The following is a 25,874-nucleotide window of genomic DNA, read 5'->3' as shown; positions in this document are numbered from 1 at the left end:
TAATTAAATTTAAAAATTCATTTTACTTCTTTATCTGTTTATGTAGTGTGTGTGTGTGTGTGTGTGTGTGTGTGTGTGTAAATGGTCATGTTGTGGCATGCCTGTGGAGCTCAGAGGACAAACTGCCAGTTCTCTCTATCCACCATATGTGCCCCAGAAATTGAGCTCAAGTTGTCAGGCTTGGTGGCAGGTACCTTTTCACTCGCTGAACCATCTTTGTGGCCCTAAATTTTCAGTTATATACACATATGCAGAAACGGTATCACAGAGTGAAGTCTTTAGTTTGGTAACAGCAGTAGAGCCTTGAAAAGAATGTGTGTGTGTGTGTGCGCATCTTTGCTTGCATTTTGAGCTCCTCCATGTCCTTCCGAGATCAGTGTCCTGTGCTTGGTTTCTGCCTGACTGCTCTGCAGGCAAGTCGTTTATGTTATGTGTCGTTTATGTTACGTGTCACACAAAGGCAGAGGCTTGGGGACTTGTCGCCTAGGCTCTCTAACAGCTCCTTACTTCTTTTTGGTCCCTCTCACTTCCCATTCTCAAGTCAGGGACCAGAGCAGAGACTCCCAAGGCAGTGTTGTTCCCAAGCTGTAATCACCATCCATCACTCCCTGCTGGGAAAATGTAAATATGTCCTGACTGATGGCGGCATTATTTGTTGTCATAAGCTTGGATGTGGATTAGGACAGTAGTGGCCACTGGCCAAGCATTATCCCCTGGCTCCCCTGGGAGGCTGGGCTGTAAGGGCAGAGCTTGGGTGGAAGGAAGGCAAAGGGCAGGGGCGCGAGTCTGCAGCAGAGAACTGGGCTGGGATTTTTGCACGTTGTTACGGTGTCCGGATGAAATGGATACACCACCACCTTGGACCAAGGCTCTTGGTGGGTATCCATGCTTGGAACAGTGAAGATTGGCTCCCCATAGGACCCAGACACCTTGTCACTTTGGAGTCTGGCAGGGATTCATCAAGTTGTTGGGAACAGTGGGTATGGCAATATCAAGGCAGTGCCATTTAGCCCAGAGATGCCACTGCTTACCTGGCTGCATCACTCAGCTGGTCTGCCTTTCTGAGCACACAGCACACCAAACTCAGTGCTATGGAAAGGCTTGTCTCAAGGAGCTCACACTTGTGGGTCCTGGACCCCCTTACCTCCGCTACACACATGCAAATATGTTATCTGTGATTGAATCCAGGACCTCAGGCATGCCAGGCAGGTACACTAACGCAGAGCTGTGTCCTCAGCCCGAAGATGCCATTTGAGTAGGTGGGGGGTGGGGGGAGTCTGAAGTCTGCAGTGTCAACAGACGTATATGTGAAGTGGGGCCTGGAAGAGGTAGTGAAAGCTCACTCTCTTCGGCTAACTCCTATCTGCCTGGCCCCACTGTGTCCTCTGTCATCTCCTCACAGAGAAGACTTGAGTCAGGTGGGGGGTGGAAGCAGGGGAGGCAGGAGAGGGCAGGATCAGCAAGGATGAGTCATTGTTGGTGTACTGTATGTTCAGAAAAGGTTAGCAATGACTGACGAAGAGGACATACAGCCATGCCTCTCCCCTTTGTATGTTTCTCTGAGCAAGACCAGCTCTGCCCGTTCTAATTTGAGGCCAGTGTGTCTCAAAAGTGCCTATCAGAAAGGTGCTTCTGTCTCTTGGTTTAGCCCAGTGATATTATCAACAGCCTCCCAGCCGAGAAAAAAGCAGCAGCACGTGGACCCAGGGCTTTTAGATGTGGGTGACACTGGAATAATTTTTGTGTTACAGATGTGGACGAGTGTGCGACAGACTCACACCAGTGCAACCCTACCCAGATCTGTATCAACACAGAAGGAGGGTACACCTGTTCCTGCACCGACGGGTACTGGCTTCTGGAAGGCCAGTGTCTAGGTAAGGGCTCCCCACTGCTCCCAGGGACTCAGGGGGTTGATGGTTGTTAGGGATACAGTACAATGTGGGTACAGTAGGGAGGTCCAAGTGAGCTTTTCTTTGGGTGTGTATAGAAAGCCCTTAAACAATGGTATATGTGTCAGCATCCATTAAAAGACATTTTCACCATTGCTAGCATTTCATATATTTTTTTGAAACTACATTTTAAGGGCTTGGGCATAAGCTTGCTGAGATCTTCCTGCCTTCAGGAAGTTTATAGCTAGCCAGGAAGTAATAGAAGTGAGAGTTAGATGATCCTAAACCAAGGGACTACTTTTGCTTAGATACAGAAACATTCCAAACCTCACAGGTAGACCAGGAGTCCCAGTCATTTCATCCCAGCACCGGTCCCTGCCACTCCACTCGGTCCAGCCCACAGCTGTGCTCTTTCTTTGTACTCCAGAGGTGTCAATCATCACCAGTTGACAGTTTTATCCCTTGTAGTTGACACTGGCTAGGTCTGTTCTCTGGGTTTGCATTTAGTTGGCTCAAAGTTAGATTCAAATAACCTTATGGAAAAAAATAGAAAAGGAAACAAAACAAAAACCAAAAGCCTTTCCTTCCAGGTCTCCAGACTGAGGCTGAATTTGGGTTTACTCTGTGACCTGTCTGAAACATCCTTGAGGCACAATAAACTGCCTGGCCTTGGCATGGCTCTCCTTGGCAGGGAGGCTCCGATGAGCCAATGTGTGAGGGCATCTGGGAATACGATAGTCCCTGTGCATTTAAACCAACCTCTGCTCTAATGGAAACTGTGATACTACTGGTTTGAATGTAAGCAGACCAGCAAGAGCAAGTCGTTTGCACAGGAACCTCTTGTGTAGGACTCCAGGGCTGGAAAGGATGTTAGCTATTACGTCACCTAGGTTTTATAGAGCTGGAGACAAACTCAAAGAAGAGGAACATTTTGGATACACTTAAAACAAGTTGGGTCTAATGTTGATGTCTCTGGCTCCCCTGGCCAGATATTTTCTTACCACAAAGGGCACTAGAGAGATGTGAGGCGTGGTACATGGGCCCATCATAGATACCCAGAGGGCAGATCTCTCCATCTGAGAGATGCCAAAAGAGGCTGGTCCTCTGGTGGTGAAGGATGTTCTCTTCCACAGAGCACACTGTAAGGATGCTCACTGGTGCACAGCATGCTGACGTGGCTGGCCCACTAGTATTCACTACTGACATAGAGACCTCTCTTAATTTTGGCTGACCCCATGCTTTCACTTGGTCAAGCTCTTCTTTCTCTGTCAACATTCTACAGCTACCTACTATCCGTTCTGGGCACTGCTAGAGACCTTGCCTTTTTTCAGATATGATCACAAATGATAGGGCTGCCTTTCTTTCAATGTACCCTGAAAGATAGGTACCTTCTCTGTCTCTGATGCCTCTCCAGGCATTGGTGATGTTTCCAGTTGAGTCTCAGGAAGAGGGAAGATTAGCAACTCTATACACCAAAAGGCTTGTCCAGTAGGAGCTGCCCACCTCGGGGTGGTGTTGTTAGGACCATTTTCAAAGTAAATGGAACTGAGATAAAGCACAATCCCAAGGCAGGACACAGAACCCAGTGAGGGCTGAAAAGGAGACAATGGGTTGGAATAGGGGCGGAAGAGTTCTTTCTAGCTGTAGGTAGTAGAAACTGGGCACAGGGATGGAGGCACAAAGAGTGCTACCTCTATTTTCCTAAGAGCTGAGGTTCCAGGGCATTAGGAATTATAGCACAGTCAGATCAGCTGGTCCCAGTTGAGCCTGTGTAAGGACACCATCTTCCTGGAGAATGGAGGCTTTGTTGGAGGCACCTGCCTAATAGAAGTGAATTACCCAACTCATCGCTCTTTCAGTCTGGGATGCTATAAAGGGCGTTCCCAATGACATCAGGCTCCTCAGGGGCTGGCACACGTTACAGGGAGGTCATAGGGCACAGCTCTGCTGAAGCACATACTTCCCACTGTTGCTGCTTTCCAGGGCTCAGGAATGTGTTCATGTGGAGGTTTGTGTCCACTCTGGTGTAAGGGTAAGAACCAAGGCGAGAACAAGCATCCTTGCATAGCTACATTCACAGATCTCACTGTACCACTGCCCAGTTCCTCCCGATTCCTGGGATCCTGTTCCTGCCGACTGGACAGAGTCATTGTCAGCGGAGCTGGCAGACAGTCCACTGGAGCCCTCCTCTTGATCTTTATACGTGCTCATAAAGATCATAGAGAGTCATAGCATTGAACATTAATATTGCATAAGCCTTAGTTAAACCTGAGTTGGGTAAGTTCTGAGAAGCCATTTGGTGCAATATTCCAATCAAAGCAGAAAAATTTTGTCTGGGATTTCATGGTAGGTTCAGGTGTTCATGGAACAAGGATTGTTTGGGGGAGGCAGAGGATTGTAGGGAAGCTGAGCACTGTGATACAAAGGCCATCACAATTCCTGACACTTAGCAGGCCCTGACTTAGCAGTCACCCCCTTTCACAGCCCTTTTGAGTCCCATCCTAGAAGATGAGGGCAATGGTACCATGCTGATGGTGGCCTCAGGGAGGAGCCCTGACATTGCCTGCATTTGTTTCCAGACATTGATGAGTGTCGCTATGGTTACTGCCAGCAACTCTGTGCAAATGTTCCTGGATCCTATTCCTGTACGTGCAACCCTGGTTTCACCCTCAATGAGGATGGAAGATCTTGCCAAGGTACGTGATGTGTGGACAACTTGGACACAATAGGCAACACTAGATGCAGTCACCTTCGGAGCCTGACAGTTGCTGTCTGTGGGACACTTGTCACTACAGCGTGTCCTCATTCCTAGTCACTGCTCACGCATCCCCATGGCTTATAGAAGCCTGGAACTAGAGCTGGCGATGTATATGGAACAGCTAAAGAAGTCCTCTGAGACTTGCAGAGGACAGAGCCACAGTCATCCGTCGGGAGTCCGGTACTGTTTGTGACCTTCTTGTCGCTCTGCATCTGCTAGCAGGAGTGGCTTTCAGAGCTCCTGACCCTGATGAATCACAACACAAACACACAGGCACGCTGCGAATGTTCCGTGTGCCCTTACCAGATCTCTCTCAGGAACGTGCCCTCTGATCTGTGTCAGGAGCACCTATTGCCCAGCACAGTCAAGGGTGAGTTACCTTCCCTGGTTCCTCAGAAGGCTCCACAAAAGCAGAATAAAAGAAAGGTACCTTCTGGTTTTTTACACAATTTCTTCCAACCCTGATCTGAAAGAAAGGCAAGCTACATGCCCATCGTGGTACCTGCTGGAAGGCTTCTTCAGCTCAGGAAATCCATGAAGGCCTTAAGACCCAAAGAATGAATTTAAGTCCTGATCTGGCCTGGGATCCACCCCTGGCTCCAGCCCGCAGTGTCTAGCAGTGGCCTGATCTGGATAGGGACACAGAATGAGGCCTTTGTTGGAGTCTGCCACCAGGTTTTACAGGGCCCATTTCCTTGTCACACCATTTGAGTGAGTTCTGGCGTGCAGGCTCCTGGCCAGCTATTCAGAGGATATTGTGTCTCCATTAGTTTAATCATATCTAAATCACTGGATAAACAGGAAGGCATCAGCACAGCATTCAAGGATTTGATCCTGGATTCTTTGTGAGGTTCTCTCTTCTTTAAAGCTGGTCCTGCTAATGGTTCCAAGAAGCCCCTGCATGGGCTCTTTTTGCAAGGAGCAGTGATTTTTTTTTTTTTTTTTTTTTTTGTCCGAGAGCAGAGCTGGCCAGGAGGTTGAGGAAATAAATAAAACAGGGCCCTTCCTTCCCACCAGAGCAGGGAGCAGGCGCCTGGCTCCCTTGCTGCTGAGATAAGCGGCTAAGGACTGATGATGATTTCTTGGGGCCAAGGCTGGGGTTGGAGGTGCCAGCTCAGGTTTTCCCCCAGAGGCTGGCACAGTGTCCTTAGGCAGCATTTGGACATGGGCACTTGGCCACCAGGATATTGCATCAGCAGGGCCCAGAGGTCATGCAGGCTGTGGTAAGTACTGTCAAGCTTTTGCAATCCTAGCACCTCGCGTCTCCTTAAAGCGCTAATGTCTGTTAACCTCACTGACCCCAGCAATAGTCTTACGAAGTAGACAGGAGAGTGTTTGTGGCCATGATCCACAGATAAAGAAATCACACCTCACAGAGGTGAAGCCATTTGGTCAGAGTCAGGTGACTTGGTGGTGGCAGAGTCGAGAGGAAGGCCTAGGGCTCAGTGAGTCAGCAGGGGTACCTTGCCCTGAGGTTTCAGGCTGCTGGTCGGGAAGCCCCAGGGGTCGTCCTATCTCCACCTCTCCATCCCTGGGTTTATAGTCATTCCAGCCAACCTTGGTGCTCAAACAACCATGCCTGACTTTTTACATGGGTGCTGAGGATCTGAAAGCAGATGGTCATGCTTGCTGACTGAGCTGGCTTCTCCGCCCACTGCACTCAGGATTAAGTGCCCATTGGAAAATCCAGCAGAGAGAAGCAGTTAGGGCTCAAGGGGCAGAGCCCTTTTTGCCCTCTCAGAAGTAGCTCTGAGCTATGGAAACAGTATTGAGCTCATTCATCACCGGCAAGCGTCTGGCCAGAAACTAAGGACGCCAGCCTTAATGGGGAGCAACGTTGGCCTATCTAAACCGGTATGTGGTTTAGTAGACCGGGGACACTCTTCTGCCTAGCCCTGCCCCAGTCTGGCTGGAGAAACGCCAACCTCCCCTGAGTGCTGGGCGCGTGGGCAGCAGAACAGGCTGATATCTCACTAGACCCTTCCTACATGGCTGTTCATTTGTTTGTTTTTCCTCTGAAGTCTCCAGAGTTGGCAGGAAGCAGGCACTTTGTGGGCATGGGATTAGTCTTCCCCTATGCAAGGCCCCTTGAAAGCTGCTTACCACAAAGGCCTTTACTTCTGGGAATGTTCAAAGCCCTTTTCAGAGTTTTAAGAGGCTTAACTGGACTTTTGAAGTGGCAAAAATGTCCCTCAACTAGACTTGCCACCATGGGCGTATGAAGCTTGGTGTGTGGGGGGGACATTGTGCTTGTGAAGGGCAGTTTATGCCTGTGTCCAAGGACTTCTCTCTGCCCCCACCCCCTTGAGCTGGACAGAATGAACCCCGTGGATTATGAAGTGATTGCTGACTTGTACTGTAGTTCTAGCCAAGCCCTTGCTGGTATGTGTATTGGGGCATGCATCGCAACCTTTAGAAACATCGAAATAGCACTCACTGCCCATGTGTACTTGGCACACGACAGAGCGCACTGCCGTAGGCACACAGTTCCGTCTATACTGACATGAAACCATCACCACACTCAGGAGGAGGCATCCACTGTTACTCCTTGTGTTCTTTATGATCCCCTCCTTTACCTGTGTAACATGAAGGATGGGGGACAATGGGCTGAAAGCAGATTTGTTGCAAGAATAATCTGTGAGGCTATTTATTCATAACATACATATTCTCAGAATTGCCATGATTATCTACCCGAAACTTCAAAATCAGTGAGGGTGAGAGAGGAGAAAATTGGAGATGGGAAAGAGTAGGTTCTGCATGGAAATTCTGTGGGTGGTGCTGAGAGAAGCCTTCCTGGGAGGTGCAAGTACGCACATCCGTAGATGTTACATTGATCTCCTGTGTGGCTTGCCTCTTCTGAAGGGCCATGTGCCTGGAGGCTGTCACTCTTCAGGTGACATGTTGGCGACTGTCTTAGTTACTTTTCCTGTGGTTATGACAAAGCACCCTGATACACTTGAAGGACTCATTTTGTCCCCCCCCCCCCAGTTCAAGGTTACAGTCCATCCTGATGAGGAAGTCACAAAAGCAGCTGGTCACATGACACTAACAGTTAAGAAGCAGAGAGTGATGAAACTAGCTCATACTCACGGTCCCCATTTATTCCGCCCAGGATCCAATCCAGGGAATGGAGCCACCCACTTCAGTTAATTTATTCAGCATCATCCCTCACAGGCATGACCAGAAGCTAAATAATCCCTTACAAATGTGCCTGAAGGCTCAGAAGGAGCCTGTAAATTGACAGAACAGTCCCACAGAGAATTAAATTATGATCTGATAGATCCTGGCCTGGGGAATCCTTGGTACTTGGGAATCTGGGCTCTTTCTTGGTGATAATAAATTTTGCTGCCAATTCATGTTTCTTTGTTTGTGTTTTTTTTCTGACACACTAATAGTGATGTGCTTTGGTTTTGTACAGATGTGAATGAGTGTGAAACTGAGAATCCCTGCGTTCAAACCTGTGTTAACACCTATGGCTCTTTCATCTGCCGCTGTGACCCGGGATATGAACTTGAGGAAGATGGCATTCATTGCAGTGGTAATGGGCTTGGCTTTGACGCTGTCCACCTGCTCAGAGAGCTGGGGCTGGGTCAAGGGATTTGTTGCAGGTGTTTCCTCTCATTTCCTGGTTGTGTGCCTAGTTGGAGACATTTTCCAGTATCCTGGGAACACAACCACACAGAGAACAGAGATGAGTCACTTCCTGAGGGATGGAGTTCAGGCCTACCTTCCTGATCATCTGACCTTTAATGCAAAGTCAGCAGAGATTCTGTCTGGATCGGAGATGGAGCTGGTGAGAGGGAGGACTCACCCAATTTCGCCTGTTGGTCAGAGAGTTGTCTGTCTTTTCGCGGCACAGACCCTAGGCCTGAAAATGGTATAGATGATATGGATAGAGGACAGTGAGCTAGCCATAATCGCTTTGGCCACTAGGTTAGGAGGACTTTGAGGAAATAAATCATACACACAAGGGCCTATACTCTGTGTACTGTGGGAATGCCATCAAATAACCACAGCCCAGCTCCAGGCCTGGCACAGAGCGAGCATACAGTAAACAAGGATTGGTCAGCAAATAGTTGTAGTTATTTTATTGACCTCCTGTTTCTCCCTCCAGAAAGTCAAATTCCTGGATAGTTAAAAAACTATTATGAAAGTAACAACGTTTTGAAACTAAAATCTACGTTTTATTTGTATTTAGTCTGTGGCATCTAATACAACACAGAGTATGGGCTTACTTGTATGTCTCTGTTTCTGTCTGTCTCTCTTGTTCTTTCTCTTTCTGTTCTTTGTAAATGTTCTGCTAAAGTCAAAGCATCCACCAGTTTTAAACCTCCCCTGCAGTTGTGAATTAGCTCTGTCCACATTAATAGTGTTTCCTGTTATCTTCAAAATAAAAGTAGGTGGTGATTTAGGTGTGAAAATTACCCAGCAGAATGGAAAGATTCTCAGTAACAGGGACCTATCAAGGCTGCGAATGAGACTTGTTTACCAGCTTTCCTCGGGACTGGAATGTTCTAGGGACAGAGTTCTCAGAAACAAATGGCCACCTCTCTCCAGGGCCAGGGCCCTCAGAGCCACATCAAGCAGTTACAGAGCCTCAGCCTGATTAAATACCAGCCCACCCAGAGGCAAGAAAGGCCCCTTTCTTCCTAGATTTCTGTTCCCCTCATGGCATTCCTTAGGGAATCTGGACCAAAGAACTGAGAAGCGTGGGAAGCTTTGCATTATGGGATTGATTAGTACCTTTTCCAGAATTACTGGCAATCCCACAGACCACTGTCAGGGCATTGAGATAAGGACTCTGGAGCCGGATGGGGCTCAGTTCAAAGCCTTGGTTAGGTCCTGCTGTCCATGGCCAGGATGCTGCCCAAGCACAGTGTCCTCATGGATGGATAACTGTCTTCATGGAGTGGTCATAGGAAATAGACAAACTGGTGTTCCTCAATGGTGTGATCACATAATGAATCTTCTCTTACTATTAGGGACCTTGGGCTTCACAGCAAGCTCTACTCCTTTCTAGGTTGGCAGGATTTTCTCACTTGACTTGAAATGACTCACATTTCCTACATGGCCACTGGATACCACCTCTACTAACTTAATGGGAGCTCTGGCTCCAGCAGGCTTTGTAGTCAGCTAGAAGTGGCCTAAGGGATTTGTTTTCTGCATTTTTCCTAGGTACTGGGAAACTGTTCTCTTCACTTGGCCCTCAAAGCTAGAGTAGCCCCTCTTTGCCACACTGAACGCTCCCAAGCCTTGTCCCTTTGTCCTCTGGGGACTTGCTAAACCATGCTGACCCTAGAAGTGAGAGGGGTTTAACAAGGGAGAATGAAATGGCCTACGGCTCACTTCCTGCCCAGCATCTGGCTTCTTTCTCAGTGGAGAGCGGAGACACAGCCCTTTGTGTATGTGTGTGTATGTGTGGGAAACCACAAAAAGAGAAAAAAACACTTTCTGGGATTTCTGGAATTACAGATGCTAATACAAACTGGAGCATAGTAGGTTGGTGACCCTCCTTTGCCCAGTAGAAGGTGGGGTAGATTTTCCCTCCTGCTCTACTCTGGAACTATGCTAAGGTATTTCTCCCACATTGGTGCTCCCAGATCTGAAAATCTGAATGGGATGTTTGCTGGAGTTGTTCTGAGATCCCACATTCAGATCTATGATTTGCTATGTAATCATTTGATCTATGAACTTGGTCCAGTTGGCTAAGTCCTGTGAGCCTCATCTATCTGTCTGTCTATCTATCTATCTATCTATCTATCTATCTATCTATCTGAACTTGGTCTAGTTGGCTAAGTCCTGCGAGCCTTATTTATTTATTTATTTATATCTAGATACTCACAGCACCTTCTCAGGATTGAGGTGGGGATTAAGTAGGCTGAGACACGTTGAACATTTAACATGGGAGTTGACACACAGGAGTCCTTGGGAACAGATGGACATCACTGCTAACATCAAGTAAAGGGATTAATGGAACTGCAAACTCCACAGAGACAAATGGTGGCATTGTGTTATGGTAGGCTGGGGCCAGCGTCCTCAGAGTCTGCAAAGCTGGTGGAGGACTGCCTGTGCTGGAATGTGCTAACTCCAGGTAGAGGATCCTATCCTAAGTCCACTGACCCTTCACCCATGGCTGGGAGACAGCTCAGAAAGATGGGGGGAGGTTCCCTTCTTGGATACAGAAAGCATTGGCCATGTGACACATGGTTCTCCAAAGACAAAGCAGCAGCCTCTTTCAGGCCAGCACTCTCTCTGGGTGATCTGAGCCACCAGTGGTCTGTGAGCTACAGAGTAATCCAAGGACATGTCACATGGGGAAGCCAGCGAAAGCGATTTTCGGGAAACAACAAATGCAAGAAAAACATGTTTTCTTTGGCACGCCTGTCGAATGAGGCGCAAACGGGGCCTGCCTTGCCAAATGCTCTGTGCGATGAAGAGTTGGCTTTTCTGGAACGCCTGCTCCTGCCAAGGTCTAGGCAGACTAATGGTAGCATCGCTGGGACAATGCCACTCCTGGTCATCCTCTGCAGGATGGTTCCAGGCTGTGTGGGGGCTGCTGTATCTCTTGTCCCAGGGAACATCTGAGACCTTGTGCCTGCCTTGCTTCTGGCCACCCCAGTAGAGCTGTCCAAATATCAGTAGTTGTCCTCATAGGAGTAAGCGCCCCGTCAACAGATCTGATCAGGAAGTAAACTGGTACCTCACAGCACTGAAGTCACTGTGTCTATTAGGAAAGAGTGGGGGTCGGAGATGAGTCTGGGAAAATAAACACAACCTCTGCCTTGTCCCTCTCAGATATGGATGAGTGCAGCTTCTCTGAGTTCCTCTGTCAACATGAGTGCGTGAACCAGCCAGGCTCATACTTCTGCTCGTGCCCCCCAGGCTATGTCCTCTTGGATGACAACCGAAGCTGCCAGGGTAAGACTGTCCAGAGGGGCCAAAAGGGGCTGACTCACATGGTCATCTGGATGTCGCATCCTGCGGGACCTTGTAACTTTAGAAAGATGTCAGAATTGGATGTGGTGGGCTTGGCAGCTATGGGCGGGATGCCTGAGGGGCTAGCTTCATCTTTTTCCAAGTTACCTGTCCTTTGGCCAGGACATAGGTTAATGACATGTTCATGATGAACCCTATAGAGTTAGATGGCACCTTCTAAGGGCTGGTTTCTGTCTTTCCAGGCAGATAGGTCTCTGCAACCTGGAGAATGATTGCTTCAAGCCTAACCAAGGCTTCTTGTAGCTAGGCTCCACTAACACATCAGCTGTTGGGTCTCTCATGTTGCCGTGAGGTCATCTCGTCCTGCTGGCCTTCTGTGACTTCCTAGAGATTGAATGCTGAGGACCTCAGGCTCCCAACTGCTAGGTCACTCACAGGGCCTAGACCTTGAATATGAAAAGGTCAAATTTTGTCCAGATTGGGAGTCCTACACTATAGCTACCGGGGGTCTTGCAGAATGACCACCCCATTATTAATCTTATCCTCATTATCTGTGGTAGTATTGGGCATTAGAAATGTCATGTGAGTTACTGTACAAATGAACCGTCTGATTTACCTCATCTAGTAGCCACATTAAAAACACTAAAGACAAACAGATGAAGTCACTTTTAATGCTATATTTTCTTTAAAGCAATTGATTCAAACGGTTTATACTTTTAATATATACTCAATATAAAAGTCACTGATAAGTGACTGTAAGTTCTTTCTTTTTATTAAATCATAGAGATCTGGTGTCTATTTCCTGTTGCAAATGCTAAGCATTTTTGTATCCCCGGTAGTAGTTTTTTCTGCTGATGCAATAAGTCAGATCAAAGTGAATTAAAAGTCCATGTTTAATGAGCCAGGCACTCTCAGGCCCCCCAGAAGTGAAGCAGGGAAGGGAAGAGGAGAAATCACATGGCAGGTCCAGTTACCAGAGCTTAAATACCCTGTAGTCTTGGGCAGTTCCGGGGGAGGAGTCACTGCTCAGTGGACTTTCTGAAAGGGGCAGGGTTTGGAGTGGGAGGAGGGGGTTGAGGCAGAACGTTCAACAGAACAGCAAACACATCTCCATTTTCACTGCCCACATTTTGGATTCCCAGTAACTGTGGGGCCAGTGGCTGCTATATTAGGCAGAAGATGCAAGTGGCTCTCATCCTCGCCCCAGCCCCAGCACCTGGTCCAGGACTAACACCAAGCTTCTTCTCTACATTGCATTTCAGATATCAATGAATGTGAGCACAGAAACCACACGTGCACCCCACTGCAGACTTGCTACAACTTGCAAGGGGGATTCAAGTGTATCGATCCCATCCGCTGTGAGGAGCCCTATCTGCTGATTGGTGATAAGTAAGTCAAGGCTAGTCCTTGGGAAGCGGAAGGGGTGGGGACCTGGCTCAGGAGACTGTCAGAATCTTATAAAGGAAGTCGCTTGAGCCAAGAAGTCAGGAGATCTGGCCTGCTCCCTACTTGATGCAGGCAGATATGTGCCTCCCTACAACCTTCTCTACTGCTCCCCATGCATGTCAGAGCTATATGGAGATTATCTAGAAAACTAACCAGTAGAGAGGCAGAATTCATGAGTCTGTTCTGCTACCAGTGAACAGTCTAGATACATGAGATCTTTCAGAGCTGAGCTTTGAAATGTGGCAAGCCGGCCTCCCCTGAGGGTCCTCTTAGTGTGTGCAGGCTCGGATACAGGGGTGTAATCTGGGAGATCAGATAGAGGGGCATACTCTGGGAGAGGGCTGTGATGCCCTACTGGCGAGTCTCAGGAGAAATGGAAATTTCCTGTCCAGGGACTGCTCTGTGTGTGAGTGGTAAGCTGTTGGGGAATTCTGGAGTTCTCTACACCCAAGGATAACTAGGTTGCCCCAACAAGTTTCTGAAGTCCTAAAGACAGACCAATTACTAACTCATTTCTTGGCAAATAATAATGTTGAGAAGACAGCTCGGCAAGGTGATGGCCCTGGGTTGTGTTTCCCAGCCCTTGGAGTCCTCTGTGTTTCTTTTCTTTCCCTTTATCCCCCTGCTGGCCCATCTCGATTCCTCATCCTGCTTGCAGAGTATATAGGCACAGCACACAGCTCACACATAGTGCACACATGCTTGTACATCGGCCATCCTTTCCTCAGCTATCCTCCCTGACCCCCAGCAAATGCAAACCCTCACAGAGGAGGTGACTGGGTCAGCCACACCCATCCCAGTCTTCTCTCAAACAGAATTCTGGGCTTACCAGTGTGATTCCTGCTGTGATTTAAAAAAAAATGGACAAAAGAAGATGGCAAAGTCAGCCCTGGGGCTCCTTCAGAGCTGTTGTCACCTGTTGCTAAGAGCTGTGCTTCCAAGTAATTCTTTAGAACGGGGACCTTCCAGTTTCTGATTCCAAATCCCCAAGTAGCCCAACAGAGCACGAGGCTGCTCTCCATACGTGGGTCGCTCTGGGTTTGTCTGACTTGCAAGCTGATCCCATCCAACTGGCAGCCTTGAGCTGATATGACCAGTGAAGTCTCTGCCCTGAAAAACCTTGGTGACTTCCTCCTTCTGAGCCCCAGGCCCACGTGATGGCCACCCCTCTCCAGCTCCTTGCCTGCTCAGGTGACCTGTGCTCCTGCCAGCTGGAACAGGACTTGCTCTCACCTTGACCAACACCCAGAGGGCTCAGCCTCCCAGCTTTTGTGGACATACTTCCTGCCAGATGGGAGGCATTTCTTCCATCTCCTCATGGCCAGGCCTAGCCCATCTTTTAGATCTATGCTCAGTGACCCTCTCCCAGCTGTGCGCGATCCAGCTGGGAGCCATCACTCCCTCTTCCAAATTTCTTTTAGGAAACAATTATTTTCTCTGACATGTGACATTTTAATGTGATCATTTTGGCACCAGGACTACTGAGGCTTGGCTGTTTTGATGCAGCCTTAACAGAATGATACTTTGATGATCTTTGTAGGCTTTTGCTTGTTAACTGCTAGTGGTGCCCCTGTTCTGTGCTAGGTGTGTGGCTTTGCTCTCGTGGGGCATAAGGTTGTGGGGGGAGGAGCACAGTAAAAAAAAACAGCTGCCATGGCCGTTCCATTAGGTGGACTGTTTTTTTTAAAATATCCAGAGACATCTGATAGAGTCCAGAGCAGAGAGAAAAGAGAAACAGATTGGATATCGCCAGGGCTAGGGAAGCCAGAGTAGGGAGAAGAACGGAGATAGCAAGGGCTAGCCTAAAGCAGGACAAAGTGCCCGACACTGTGAGAAGGCAGGAGGGAGCAGGGGAGCAGGGGGTGGGTGAATGGAGGACAAGGAAGGACCCCTTTTGTGGGGAGGATGCAAAGCCTGTCCTACAAGTTCCTGAGGAATGCTGGCTTTTATGTAACCACCAGAAATCCTTCTCTAGTCCAGTTGGAGCTCGTTCTGGATATATGAACTACCTGAGACCTAGAAAAGTCTAGAAGAGGAGAAAGACATTAAAGGAATTGGCATAAGAGTGTGTACATAATGATAAACAGAGTAAGGAGTTTGTAGAAAAAGAAAGAGGAGGCTGAACCTGTTCTGGGAGTCTAAAGGCCACTGAGAAAATGACCTTTGGGTAGGGCTGGAAGTTGTGTTGACCTTAGCTAAACAGAGGCTGGAAGAGGAGAGGGAACTGCGTGTACACAGGCAGTCAAGGCGAGGGTGGCCTTTAAGCCAACCAGGAACCCAAGAGGTTGAGCTCCTGCCACATAGGATGGTGTGAAGAACAGTGGCCTGCCAACGCTTTAGCTCAGTTGGAGTTGGGGTGTGCAGACCCAACAGGCTCCTGGAGGCCCATCGAGGCTAAGACTTGTGCTCAGTTTCCGTTCAAGTGTCACAGAAGAGTGTGCAGGGGACACACTGACTTAGTGTGACAAAGGCAGTCCATTAGGAGGCCATCACAGAGACCCAGGTGAGAGAAGGAGACACGCGATCCAGTGGCCAGCACAGAGGAGTCAACATCATTGGCTTTAGGTCATTGTCCCCTAACATCCATTCTACCTGCAAAGAAATGTCAGTCCACTCACAAACTACCTCCTGAGTCCAGAGGCCTCTTTACATGTGTCTTCTGCTGTGAACTCTGCTCCATCAGGGGGGTCTCAGGAATGGAGGAAGGATGGGAAAGAGAGATGGGTAAACCAGCAGGCGTCTCTAACGAGTGCTCCTTGGCCACAAATGTTATGATATCCCTAGGGTTTGAAATTACCTGCTCTGTATTAGAAATATTTGTTCTTAAATATTTATATTTTTCCTGGTAGAAGATAACTTGTTTGAGATCATGGTCTTATTGAATATTGAATTTCCAAAGTCCCTAGTGAGTTCTGAGCTCTTATATATTGAATAAAAAGATTCAATTATAGTCCAGATAAGCTGAGCTGAGTGCAAAGGACCCTTGAGAACCATCAGTCTAATATAATTTTGATTTTTAAATATTCTTAAACATTTTTAAATGTGTAGGAGGGGTATTTTGCCTGCATGTGTGTCTCTCCACCGTATGCGTGCCTGGTGCCCGAAGAAGCTGGAAGAGAGCATCAGACCCCCCTGGGAATGGAGTACAGGCAGTGTGAGATGCCATGAAGGTGCTGGAAATAGAACTTGGGTTCTCTGGAAGCGCAACCAGTGCCTTTAACTGTTGAGCCATCTCTCCAGCCTCCACTTTAAATATTCGTAATGAGTGTCCTTGATTGGGAAGTGTGCCATCAGCACATGTCTAAACACATGACACATATGCGGTATACTAGCGAATATCTCAGTGTTCTGATGACCAGAGGCCCATTAAATCCTTTAGTAGCCAGAATATCTGAAGCTGGGGAAGGCTACCGTCTAGGAGGCATATCTCGTCTACATTCTAGACAACCTTTGGTTTAGAACTGGAGAGAGATGTTCTCCAGTTACTCCACTGGATGGTGAGAATGGCTAGGCCTTGTTTCCAGGGGTTTAAAGTGGGGGAGTAGGCACAGTTGGTGCCTACAGTGGATTTCCTAAACCCTCACCTGGTTTCTCTCCTACCAGCCGCTGTATGTGTCCTGCTGAGAATACTGGCTGCAGAGACCAGCCCTTTACCATCTTGTATCGGGACATGGATGTAGTATCAGGACGCTCTGTTCCTGCTGATATCTTCCAGATGCAAGCAACAACCCGCTACCCTGGTGCCTATTATATTTTCCAGATCAAATCTGGCAACGAGGGTCGAGAGTTCTACATGCGGGTAAGAGGGAGTGTGAGCTGAGCCTGCCACCATTAACAGTGATCACTGTCTTTAACAATGTCTGCCATCTTTAGCAAAGGCCGCTATCGTGTCGTATGTGTGATGTTTGTGTGTCTGTGTGTTGTGTGCACATGTGTGTGTCAAGGCTAGAACTCAGTGCTGACTGCCTTCATTCTATTACTCCCCACCTTCTTCCTCTATTACTCACTGCCTAGCGGTTTCTATCTTTAATAACAGCCTTGTGTGGTCTAGTTACAACCATGTTTCATGGTACGAATACATGTCATAGGGGCAAGTGTGGAAAGAAAAGAAGAGATAGGAGTCCAGAGCTCCAAGTCTCTCTTCTACCACTTTCTGTATGGTCTTGTGAAAGGTGCTTTTCCTTCATGTGTCTCAGGAGCCTCCTCTATGAAATGAGAAGTTAGGTCATGAACACAGTCTTAGTTTTAAAACTATGGAAGAGACTCCACGCTTTGTTTGCACATGCATTCATTTATCAACTTGACAAGTATATTATATACATACTATGCATATTTAAAAGCTGAGAATACAACATTAAAAAACAACAACATCCCAGCCAGGCATGATGGTGCACGCCTTCAATCCCAGCACTCCAGACAGAAGAAGGCAGATCTCTATGTGTTCAAGGCTAGCCTGGTCTACAGAGCAAGTTCTAGAACTGTCAAGGCTATTTTGAGAAACTGTCTCAAAAAACCCAAACCAACCAAACAAACAAACAAAATACCTCAAACCCTACACTCATAGTACTTACATGCTAGCAAAAGAAAAAAAAAAAAGTCTAGTTCTCAGGTGTGGACTCTACTGGTTTTCCTACACAGTAGGCAGTGGCACTTGTAAAATCTAAACTAATTAAAATGAAATAAGAATCTTTTCCTGGCATTCAACACATTGGTGTGACTTAGTCACACCAATGGAAAATATTATAGTACATATCCTAAAATGTGTTTACTTTTTAAAGTAAATTATATACTTTCAATATCATGGTGTGTATATATGTTTAGCAACATAGTGTATATATCTTTGGTACCATGCCATGTATATATGCCCGATCTTCTAATCTCTTCAGTCCCTGGAGTGACTTACCTCCTTACAGACCACTGGCCTAGAGCCATCTTTGTCATATTATATCGTGCATGGAGGCACGTGTCCAGGGGAAGATTCTAGAGCTTTGTCTCTAGATGACCTGTTTCAGATGATGAAACCAGGGCAATGTGTCCCCGAGATCCCAGTGCTGAAAGGCAGAGACAGGAGGATCCCTGGGATTTACTTGCCAGCTAGCCTAGCTGAATTGCTGAGCTTCTGACTCAATGAGAGACCCTATCTCAAAAAAGTAGAATAAGGCTTGGTGGCAAATACCATAGAGAAAGAGGCAGGTGGTTTTCTGTGAGTTCAGACTAGTTTGGTTTACATAGCAAGTTCCAGGCTAGCCAGGATTATAGTGAGACCTATGAAGAAATATATTTCTGTTGTCTCCAAAAAAAAAAAAAAAAAGGAGCTATCAATTGAGAAAGAGAAGGAAACTTGGTCACTTGATATTGACCTCTGGTTTTTACATGCATGTGCACACCTATGCATAACACCAAATGTACATGAGTACATATATACACACAAACACATGCACACCCGCAAACACACAGCAGTCAGAAGGGCCCAGGATATTTCTGTGACTGTTGTAGCAAATGACCACAAACCTTGTGGCTTAAGACAACAGAAATATAATTCTTCATAGGTTTGGGAACCAAAGTCTAAAACTCTTTCTCTGCATCCACACCAAAGCATGGCAGGGCTGTATGTCCCATGTCTAGAGAAAAGCATTTTCTGTGTCTTCTAGATTCTGGTGACTGCTGTTTGTCTTATGTTTCAGTTAGGGTTTCTATTGCTGCAATGAAACACCAGGACCAAAGCCAAGTTGGGGAGGAAAGGGTTTAATTGGCTTCCACTTCCACATCATAGTCCATCACTGAAGGAAGTCATGGCAGGAACTCAAAACAGGGTAGGAGCCTAAAGGCAGGAGCTGATGTAGTGGCCACAAGGGAGGGCTGCTTACTGGCTTGTGCCTAATGGTTTACTTAGCTTTCTTTCTTATAGAGCACAGGACCACCAGCCTGGGATGGCATCACTCATAATGGGGTTTAGCCCTTCCCCACAAACCACCCATTAAGAAAATGCCCTACAGGTTTGCCTACAGCCTAATATTACGGAGGTATTTTCTTAATTGTGGATCCCTCCTCTTCAGTGACTCTTGCTTACGCCATGTTGACAGAAAACTAGCCAACACACCCCGATTGGCCACAGCACCCCAGCTTCATGTATGCATTTTCCTTTTCACCTCCTCTTCTGCACAAGGCAGAGGGCCCTCTTCCGTGCTCTTACAGAGACTCTTGGGATTTGACTTATGAACCCCCATTTCCCTGGGTTCAGACCTTAATCTCTCATCTTCAACCTCCCTCCTTTTCCTTAGAATACTTACACTTTTCCATAATTGGAACCTGTCTATAGAGTCACAGTTTGGTCCACTGAACCCAGGAGTGCTGTATGTGATCCTCTAAAGTCACCAGAGGGAGTTAGTTACACTCAAAAGGATAGGCCAATGGGTGTTTTACCCACTTGATCTGAGACCCATGCAAGGGCCCATGATAGAGCTGTATCCCTGTACTTCATGCCCTTCCCCAACCCCTTGACAGAATCTTTCAGTCCTCGCCTCTGGGGCTAACAATCTCAGGGACTAGTGTATTCTCACTACATTATCCACTCTCAGTGATATCCTAACAGAATCAGGTCATGTGTGGAACCCGACTTGTGGAACAGGTTTAAGAGCTGGCTTAGACCAGAGCAGAAGAATCAAAGACTTAGAAAGAAGTTGGCGTGAGTAGTGGGAGGGCATTCTGAAAGATGAAAAAGGTGGAGTGGTGTGTACGTGCATGTATGCATGCTTCCAAGCATGTGTGTGTGTGTGTGTGTGTGTGTGTGTGTGTGTGTGTGCCTATCATTCCTTGAGCTTATAAGCATGGTATCTGTCAGAAACTTGCCCCTGCCAAGTCTTGGTGGACTACTGTCTTCTTAAGGTAAGCCCAGCCACCAGAGTCCTCCTTCATCTGGAGACTTAGTTATGGGGTAACTCTCCCTCTTATGGATTTAAGACTCTGTCATTGATTCCCCTAGCCTCAGTTCCCCTCCATCCCTAGCAGGGCAGAAGATCTGTAAAGGCAACCTTGTCCAGGCAACAAGTCACTCCACTGAACACCACTGGGTAAAATCCCCCAGGCCTCACAGTCACTCTGGTGATCAGCCTGAGAGGTGCCCAGGGATATGGGGAAAGACGTATGTCCTATTGATGGAGTGGACAGGAGAGAGACCCCATTCTCTAGAGCTTTCTCTGGGCCCAGGCTGCCATAGCAGCTAAGGAACATTGGGCGCTGATCTCAGTGTAGCTTGTGTCTCTCTGAGAAAGCTAAGGAGGACCTGCAAACTTATCATTTTTATGCAGAAGAGACAGAGAAGGGACAGAGGGTCATGGACCTGCCATTAAAATGACCAAAGGAGCTGAAGGATGGAGGAGGTAGCCAAGGTCCCCAAGGCTGCACAAAGGTTTTGGGTGAGACTTGGGGAAGCCACAGGTTTGAGAGCAGAGACTGCAGCTGGTGGGATAAGATGGGCTTCCTAACATAAGACTGACCAGAGCTCAGGACCCTTCTCAGGGGCCACTCACGCGTGTTTATTGTGGCCGGGCTGAATGCTGTTTCTTGGTCTTCTCTGGTTTCTCCCAGCCCTGTGATCTTGGGCATGTTACCCATGCTCTTGTCTCAAATTCCTCATTGCTAAAGAAGATTCTAATGTTTACTTCAGGACTAGCTGAAGTCTTTCACTTAGCACAGCATCTAGAACACGGAATGAGTTTTTGTCAAATGCGCAGGGCGAAAGGGCGTGAAACCGTCGAGCCTGTGCCCATTCTCTCCCCGGCTGCCTCAAGCCTGCACACTCCAGTAAGACTCCAGGAACATTCCCTGGCTACCATTACTGTCCCGTTCAGTTTCACCAGTGACCCTGCTGACTTACATGGAAACCACGACCTGCAGTCTCCTTCAGTGTCACGTTTCTGCCTGTCCCTGGTGTTAGGATCTCAGAAGAGCATCGAATAGCGATAGAAAGCATTCGATAAGTATACTTATTGTAGAGACACTGCTGTTGCCACTGCAACCACCTCCCAGGCCTTGAAAATGTTGGGACTGCTACCTAGAGGGCATCTAGAGCATCATGTGGCCATTCAGGTTCTCCTATACTGAGGTTCTTTGGTTTTGATTAGAAGCACTTGGGAGCAGCACAGCCTCAGCTGATTGCAAATGCACACACCCATCCACAAGGAAACATATACACACTTGCTCACAGGTGCATGCAAACATACATTACATGTGTTACAAGTACATACAGAAGGCTGCATACAGGCAAAGCCCTTTCACAAACCCTGTGAGCAGTCTGTCGAGAGGGGAGCCCTGCACAGAAGCCTGGGTTGGCTTTTATTAGGGAGCTTGGAGGCACAATTAGAGATAGAAGAAAGAGAAGCTTCATAGAGTTTAGACTGTGCCAAATTACATTAATCCATGGTGATAGGGAGCAGGGGTGTGTGTCTGTAGCTCTCCCTGCTGTGGGTCAATTCTACCAGCTTTCTTTGGTCATTCACCTGCATCCTGGCACCACCATGGAGGTTTTGAGCTGGGCACAGAACTCAGAAACAAACAGGATATAGCTTCTGCCCAAGCCTACACTCTGAGGTAGACATGGGGGCCCAACTAACAAAGCCAAATACATGCCATGCCATGGTACGAAATGGAGAGACAGTGATTGAAAACAAGCCTTTTAGAGTCAGGTCTTCTAGCATTGTAATAGTCTTGTGACCTTATGGGTCAAGAGGGCCATAGCCCTTACCCCATTTACAGGCTTAAATAAGAGATGGGCTAAAGGTGTGGCCAAATGCCTGGCCTCATACAGTCATCATTTGGGGCGTGTAAGATCCTAGGGATCAAACCCACAGCCTCGTACGTACTAGTCAGGTGTTTTATCTCTGAGATATGTCCCCAGCCTTGATTGTTTTGAATCAATGTTTACCAAAGCCACTAATGCCTGGGATTCTTAGGGCAGGTGTTTCAGTAATGCCAAGAAAGCTGAATTTGGTGGGGGAGGTGGCTGTCCTCTGTCCTGGCTGGCACTCGAGGACTTTCAGGTGCTGTGGGCAAACCTTTTTCAGGGTTTACAGGCTCTGGCCCTGCCAGAATCTGGACTGAGTAGCTTACAAGGTCGCTTCTAGATGGGAGGGTCTAGCACTACTTCAGACACTCAAGACTTTGCTCAGAAGAGTGGGCTGGCAGATTCTCCTCTCGGCTCCACTCCCCATTCAGATTCCGCAGATCGCTCCCCCTCACAGCCACCTTCAGGGTAAGGTTTCCAACACCCTTGGCCTTTGTTTAAGCAAACTGTGAAAACTGGCAGAGCAAGTGAGTATGTGGATGCTGTGACCATTTCCCTGCATGGCTGTCCCTGCCGAAGTCCTAGCCCTGGGGCTTTGGAAGGGCTGAGAAGGAAGTCTGCACAAGGAGGTGCCGATTACGCGGGTGCTGACGTGAATACAGAGAGACAGTGCCAGGAAGGAATTGCACGGTCGTAACTGCTGATGGCCTGATGGACAAGGAAGATCCAGGGCTTGGCCCACACCTGTCTGCCAGCTCCACCTCTGTCATACCAGTGGGCACTCTGAGAGGAGGTGCCAAACTTTATGGGGAGCCCTTCCTTTATGGAGGCAAAGTAAATACCTGGTATGACTTTATCCGGGCCAAGTTCCATGATTTCGCGTAGGCTGTTCCTTTCTTTTTCTGGGTACTGCAGCTTCTGGGAAGCTAATTATCCAGTCCATCCATGTCCTCCCCTGTGCTAGTTCCTTTGCTGACATCCTGTATCTGTCTGTTGCACTGGTCCTGGACACTTCTATTTAGGGTATCACTAGGGAGAAGACTCAAAGCCCATAGTCTCTTCTGAAAATGGTAGGATAATGAAAAGGGGGGCTGAGGTTTGTACTCAGGCAGAAATTCCAAATAAAAGTCCCTAGATCTACCCCTAAATAACCCCAAGAAATTTCCAGCAAGCCTCAGTTTGCTTGCTTATAGAATGGAATAATGAGACGTGCCATTTGGATAGTCCTTAAGTAGGGGCAGCCATCCCCCAATCCCCAAGAGTTTAGGTCAGCACTTTTTAATTGTTCATGTGTCCACCAATCACCTGGGACCCTGGTAAGCTACAGACTCTGGCTCAACAGATCTTGGGTGGAGCCTGGGAGTCCACATTTCTGACTATATCTGTAGACAGTGATGCTGCTAATCCAAGGCCTTTGAGGATTTTATGAGAACTGACTAAGTAGACATATATAAAGGAGACTGAGAGCATGCCCCCACTTGGTACCAATTGATGCTAGCACCCTCTCTGTGTACCACTTTGAAAGTCCTAGAAAGGTTCCATGCTAGAGAAAAGTCCACATGACTTTATTAGGATCTCATTGGTAGGGTCACAGAAGGGTCACTTTGGAAGAGATTACAGGGTGCCTAGAGGTTGGCTTTTAACAAATTTCACTTTTCCTAAAAATGTTCTTATCTATTTTTTTAATTGTTGGGATAAGACACCATAACCAAAACAACTTATCAAAAAGTGTTTAATTTAGGGCTCACAGTTGTGGAGAGAGTCCATGACTATCATAGGCGGGAGCATGCCAACAAGCAGGCAAGCATGATGCTGGAGCAGTGGTTGAGAGCTCACATCTTGATCCACACATATGAGGCGGAGAGCTAACTGGGAATGGAATGGCTTTTGCACTCTCAAAGCCCACTCCCAGTGACACACCTCCTCCAACAAGGCCACACCTCCTAACCTTTCCAGACAGTTCTACCAACTGAGGACCAAACATTCAAATATATGAGCCTATGTACACCAGTCTCATTTAAGCTACAACAATAATTAGAAAATTCTGAAACTGAATTATTTATCATCATCGTCATCATCATCATCATCATCATGATCATCATGTTATTGTTTAAGTATCTCAGGTGATTTTGATGTCATTTATTTGGAAATTGCTGATACTACTGATGGGCAAATAGTTGTTAGACAGTCTTACTTAGGGAACACTGACAAGAGAAAAGTCTGCACATGCTCAGTAAAGGTGCAGGATATTTTTCCTGAATATTTTAATTCTATATTGTTTGAATCTCTGGATGCAGAAGCCACAGATATGGAAGGCATTTTGTTTGTTTGTTTGTTTGTGTTTTGGTGTTGTTTTTTGAGACGGGGTTTCTCTGTGTAACAGCCCTAGCTCTCCTGGAACTAGTTCACGTAGGCCAGGCTGGCCTTGAACTCACAAGATTCACCTGTCTCTGCCTCCCAAGTGCTGGGATTAAAGGCGTGCGCCACCACCACCAAGCTGGAAAACATTTTCTAAACAAGGGTACCATGCTATGTCACAGGGATGTTTGCACTGTCTAGCAGGGACCTTGACAGCAGACATGGACCAAGGCAGTAGCATACACAATTATATACAGTAATACATCCTTTCTCTCCTGTGCAAAGTTAAAGGACTTGCAGGGGTGGGGTGAGGGGTCTGACGTAGACTAGGGAACCAGAGAAGGCTTGCCTTAGGAAATGACCTTTCAAGTAAAGAGTGGGCAAAGGTGGGAGAGAATTCAGCACCACTGGAGCAAATGGTGGCACTATGGTCATGGTGATACCGAAGTAGGCTAGACTGAGCATCCTGCTCAGACTGCTGTTCCCCCAGCCCCCCTTTTGCTAACACCATATCCTTTCTAACCAGTGCCCCCTGGTTCTGTCCACAGCAAACAGGGCCTATCAGTGCCACCCTGGTGATGACACGCCCCATCAAAGGGCCTCGGGACATCCAGCTGGACTTGGAGATGATCACTGTTAACACTGTCATCAACTTCAGAGGCAGCTCCGTGATCCGACTGCGGATATATGTGTCACAGTACCCATTCTGAGCCTCGGGCTAAGGCCTCTGACACTGCCTTTCACTAGCACCAAGGGCCAGGAGGAGGAGCCCAGTAAGAATGAGAGCAAGACAGACATTGCACCTTTCCTGCTGAACATCTGTCTTCCTGGGGCATCAGCCCAGGAACCTGACCCCTACCTGTACTCTTGCCAACTGTCACTCTGAAGGACACTCTGCCCCTAGTTCCCATGATGCAGTTATCCAAAAGTATTCTTCTTGGCTCCCTGAGGTGAGGTTGCCCGTGACGCTTCAAGGCCCTCCATTTATTTCCATCATTTTTCAAAGAAAATAGGCTTGCTGGGGTTTGAGTCTGTGTTCTAAGACTGCGTGGCTTGTTCTCGCCTCTTCTACTCCTTCCTCCGTCTCTTGCTGCATTGCTGCTTTGCAAAAGTCTCCATGGGCTCATGGGAAAGGCTGGGTTTAGCTAGTTTGCTTCTTGCGTGTGCTGAGAAGGCTATGAAACACACCACAGCAGGATCAAAGGTTTTTAAAGAGTCTATTTTATAACCAGGTCTGGTATGTTCAGCATAAAAGAAGTTTTTAATTGTCCTTAAAACTTGTATGACTATTTAACCTTTTCTGGTGCATTTCGAGTTTTTAAAGTGGTAGAATTCCTTCCAAGAGCCTCAGAAATGTGTTATGTTCTGTCTCCCAACCCCAGCCTTCCTTCCATCTTAGCCCGGTTTTTACGAAGTCCCCTTAATCTTGCTGTTTTAAGAATTGTTACTCAACTGGGCTGGAAGACAGAGGTATCCAGACTGATTAAATATTTGAAAAAACCTTGTGTTTGGTTAATTTTGATACCATGGATAATTTAGTATTTGGAGTTGGTTTTAATTCTGTGCAGTGGCTTGGGAAGGTCTCTAAGGGACTGAAACCTCCTCCATAACTGGGCCAAAGGTGGGGCAAAAGGTGGGGGACCGTGACATGGGGGGTAGTGAAAAAGTGAGAGTTAACATCAATCTCCAAGTTTTCTCATAATTG

At 47.4% G+C, this 25,874-nt stretch overlaps 1 protein-coding gene across 2 annotated transcripts in view; it reads left to right on the top strand.

Moving 5' to 3' along the window:
• Fbln5 (fibulin 5) overlaps positions 1 to 25,638 on the top strand; it is a 70,650-nt gene extending 45,012 nt beyond the window's left edge. Inside the window, exons 5-11 of one of the 2 annotated variants that reach the window (XM_050151469.1) lie at positions 1,752 to 1,874; positions 4,469 to 4,585; positions 8,066 to 8,185; positions 11,443 to 11,565; positions 12,846 to 12,972; positions 16,633 to 16,828; positions 24,718 to 25,638. In XM_050151469.1, the coding sequence (XP_050007426.1) occupies positions 1,752 to 1,874; positions 4,469 to 4,585; positions 8,066 to 8,185; positions 11,443 to 11,565; positions 12,846 to 12,972; positions 16,633 to 16,828; positions 24,718 to 24,879 (968 nt within the window). In that variant the 3' untranslated portion in view covers positions 24,880 to 25,638. The remainder of the gene's footprint in view (positions 1 to 1,751; positions 1,875 to 4,468; positions 4,586 to 8,065; positions 8,186 to 11,442; positions 11,566 to 12,845; positions 12,973 to 16,632; positions 16,829 to 24,717) is intronic. The other variant, XM_050151470.1, reaches the window with a different exon arrangement.
• Positions 25,639 to 25,874: the final 236 nt, after the last annotated feature.

The sequence above is a fragment of the Alexandromys fortis genome, unplaced genomic scaffold (genome assembly GCF_014885135.2).
Source record: "Alexandromys fortis isolate MF-2015 unplaced genomic scaffold, M_Fortis_MF-2015_v1.1 scaffold_63, whole genome shotgun sequence".
NCBI classification, from domain to species: Eukaryota; Metazoa; Chordata; class Mammalia; order Rodentia; family Cricetidae; genus Alexandromys; species Alexandromys fortis.
The sequence above is the reverse complement of the archived record's forward strand: the minus strand, read 5'-3'. Positions and strand labels throughout refer to the sequence as shown.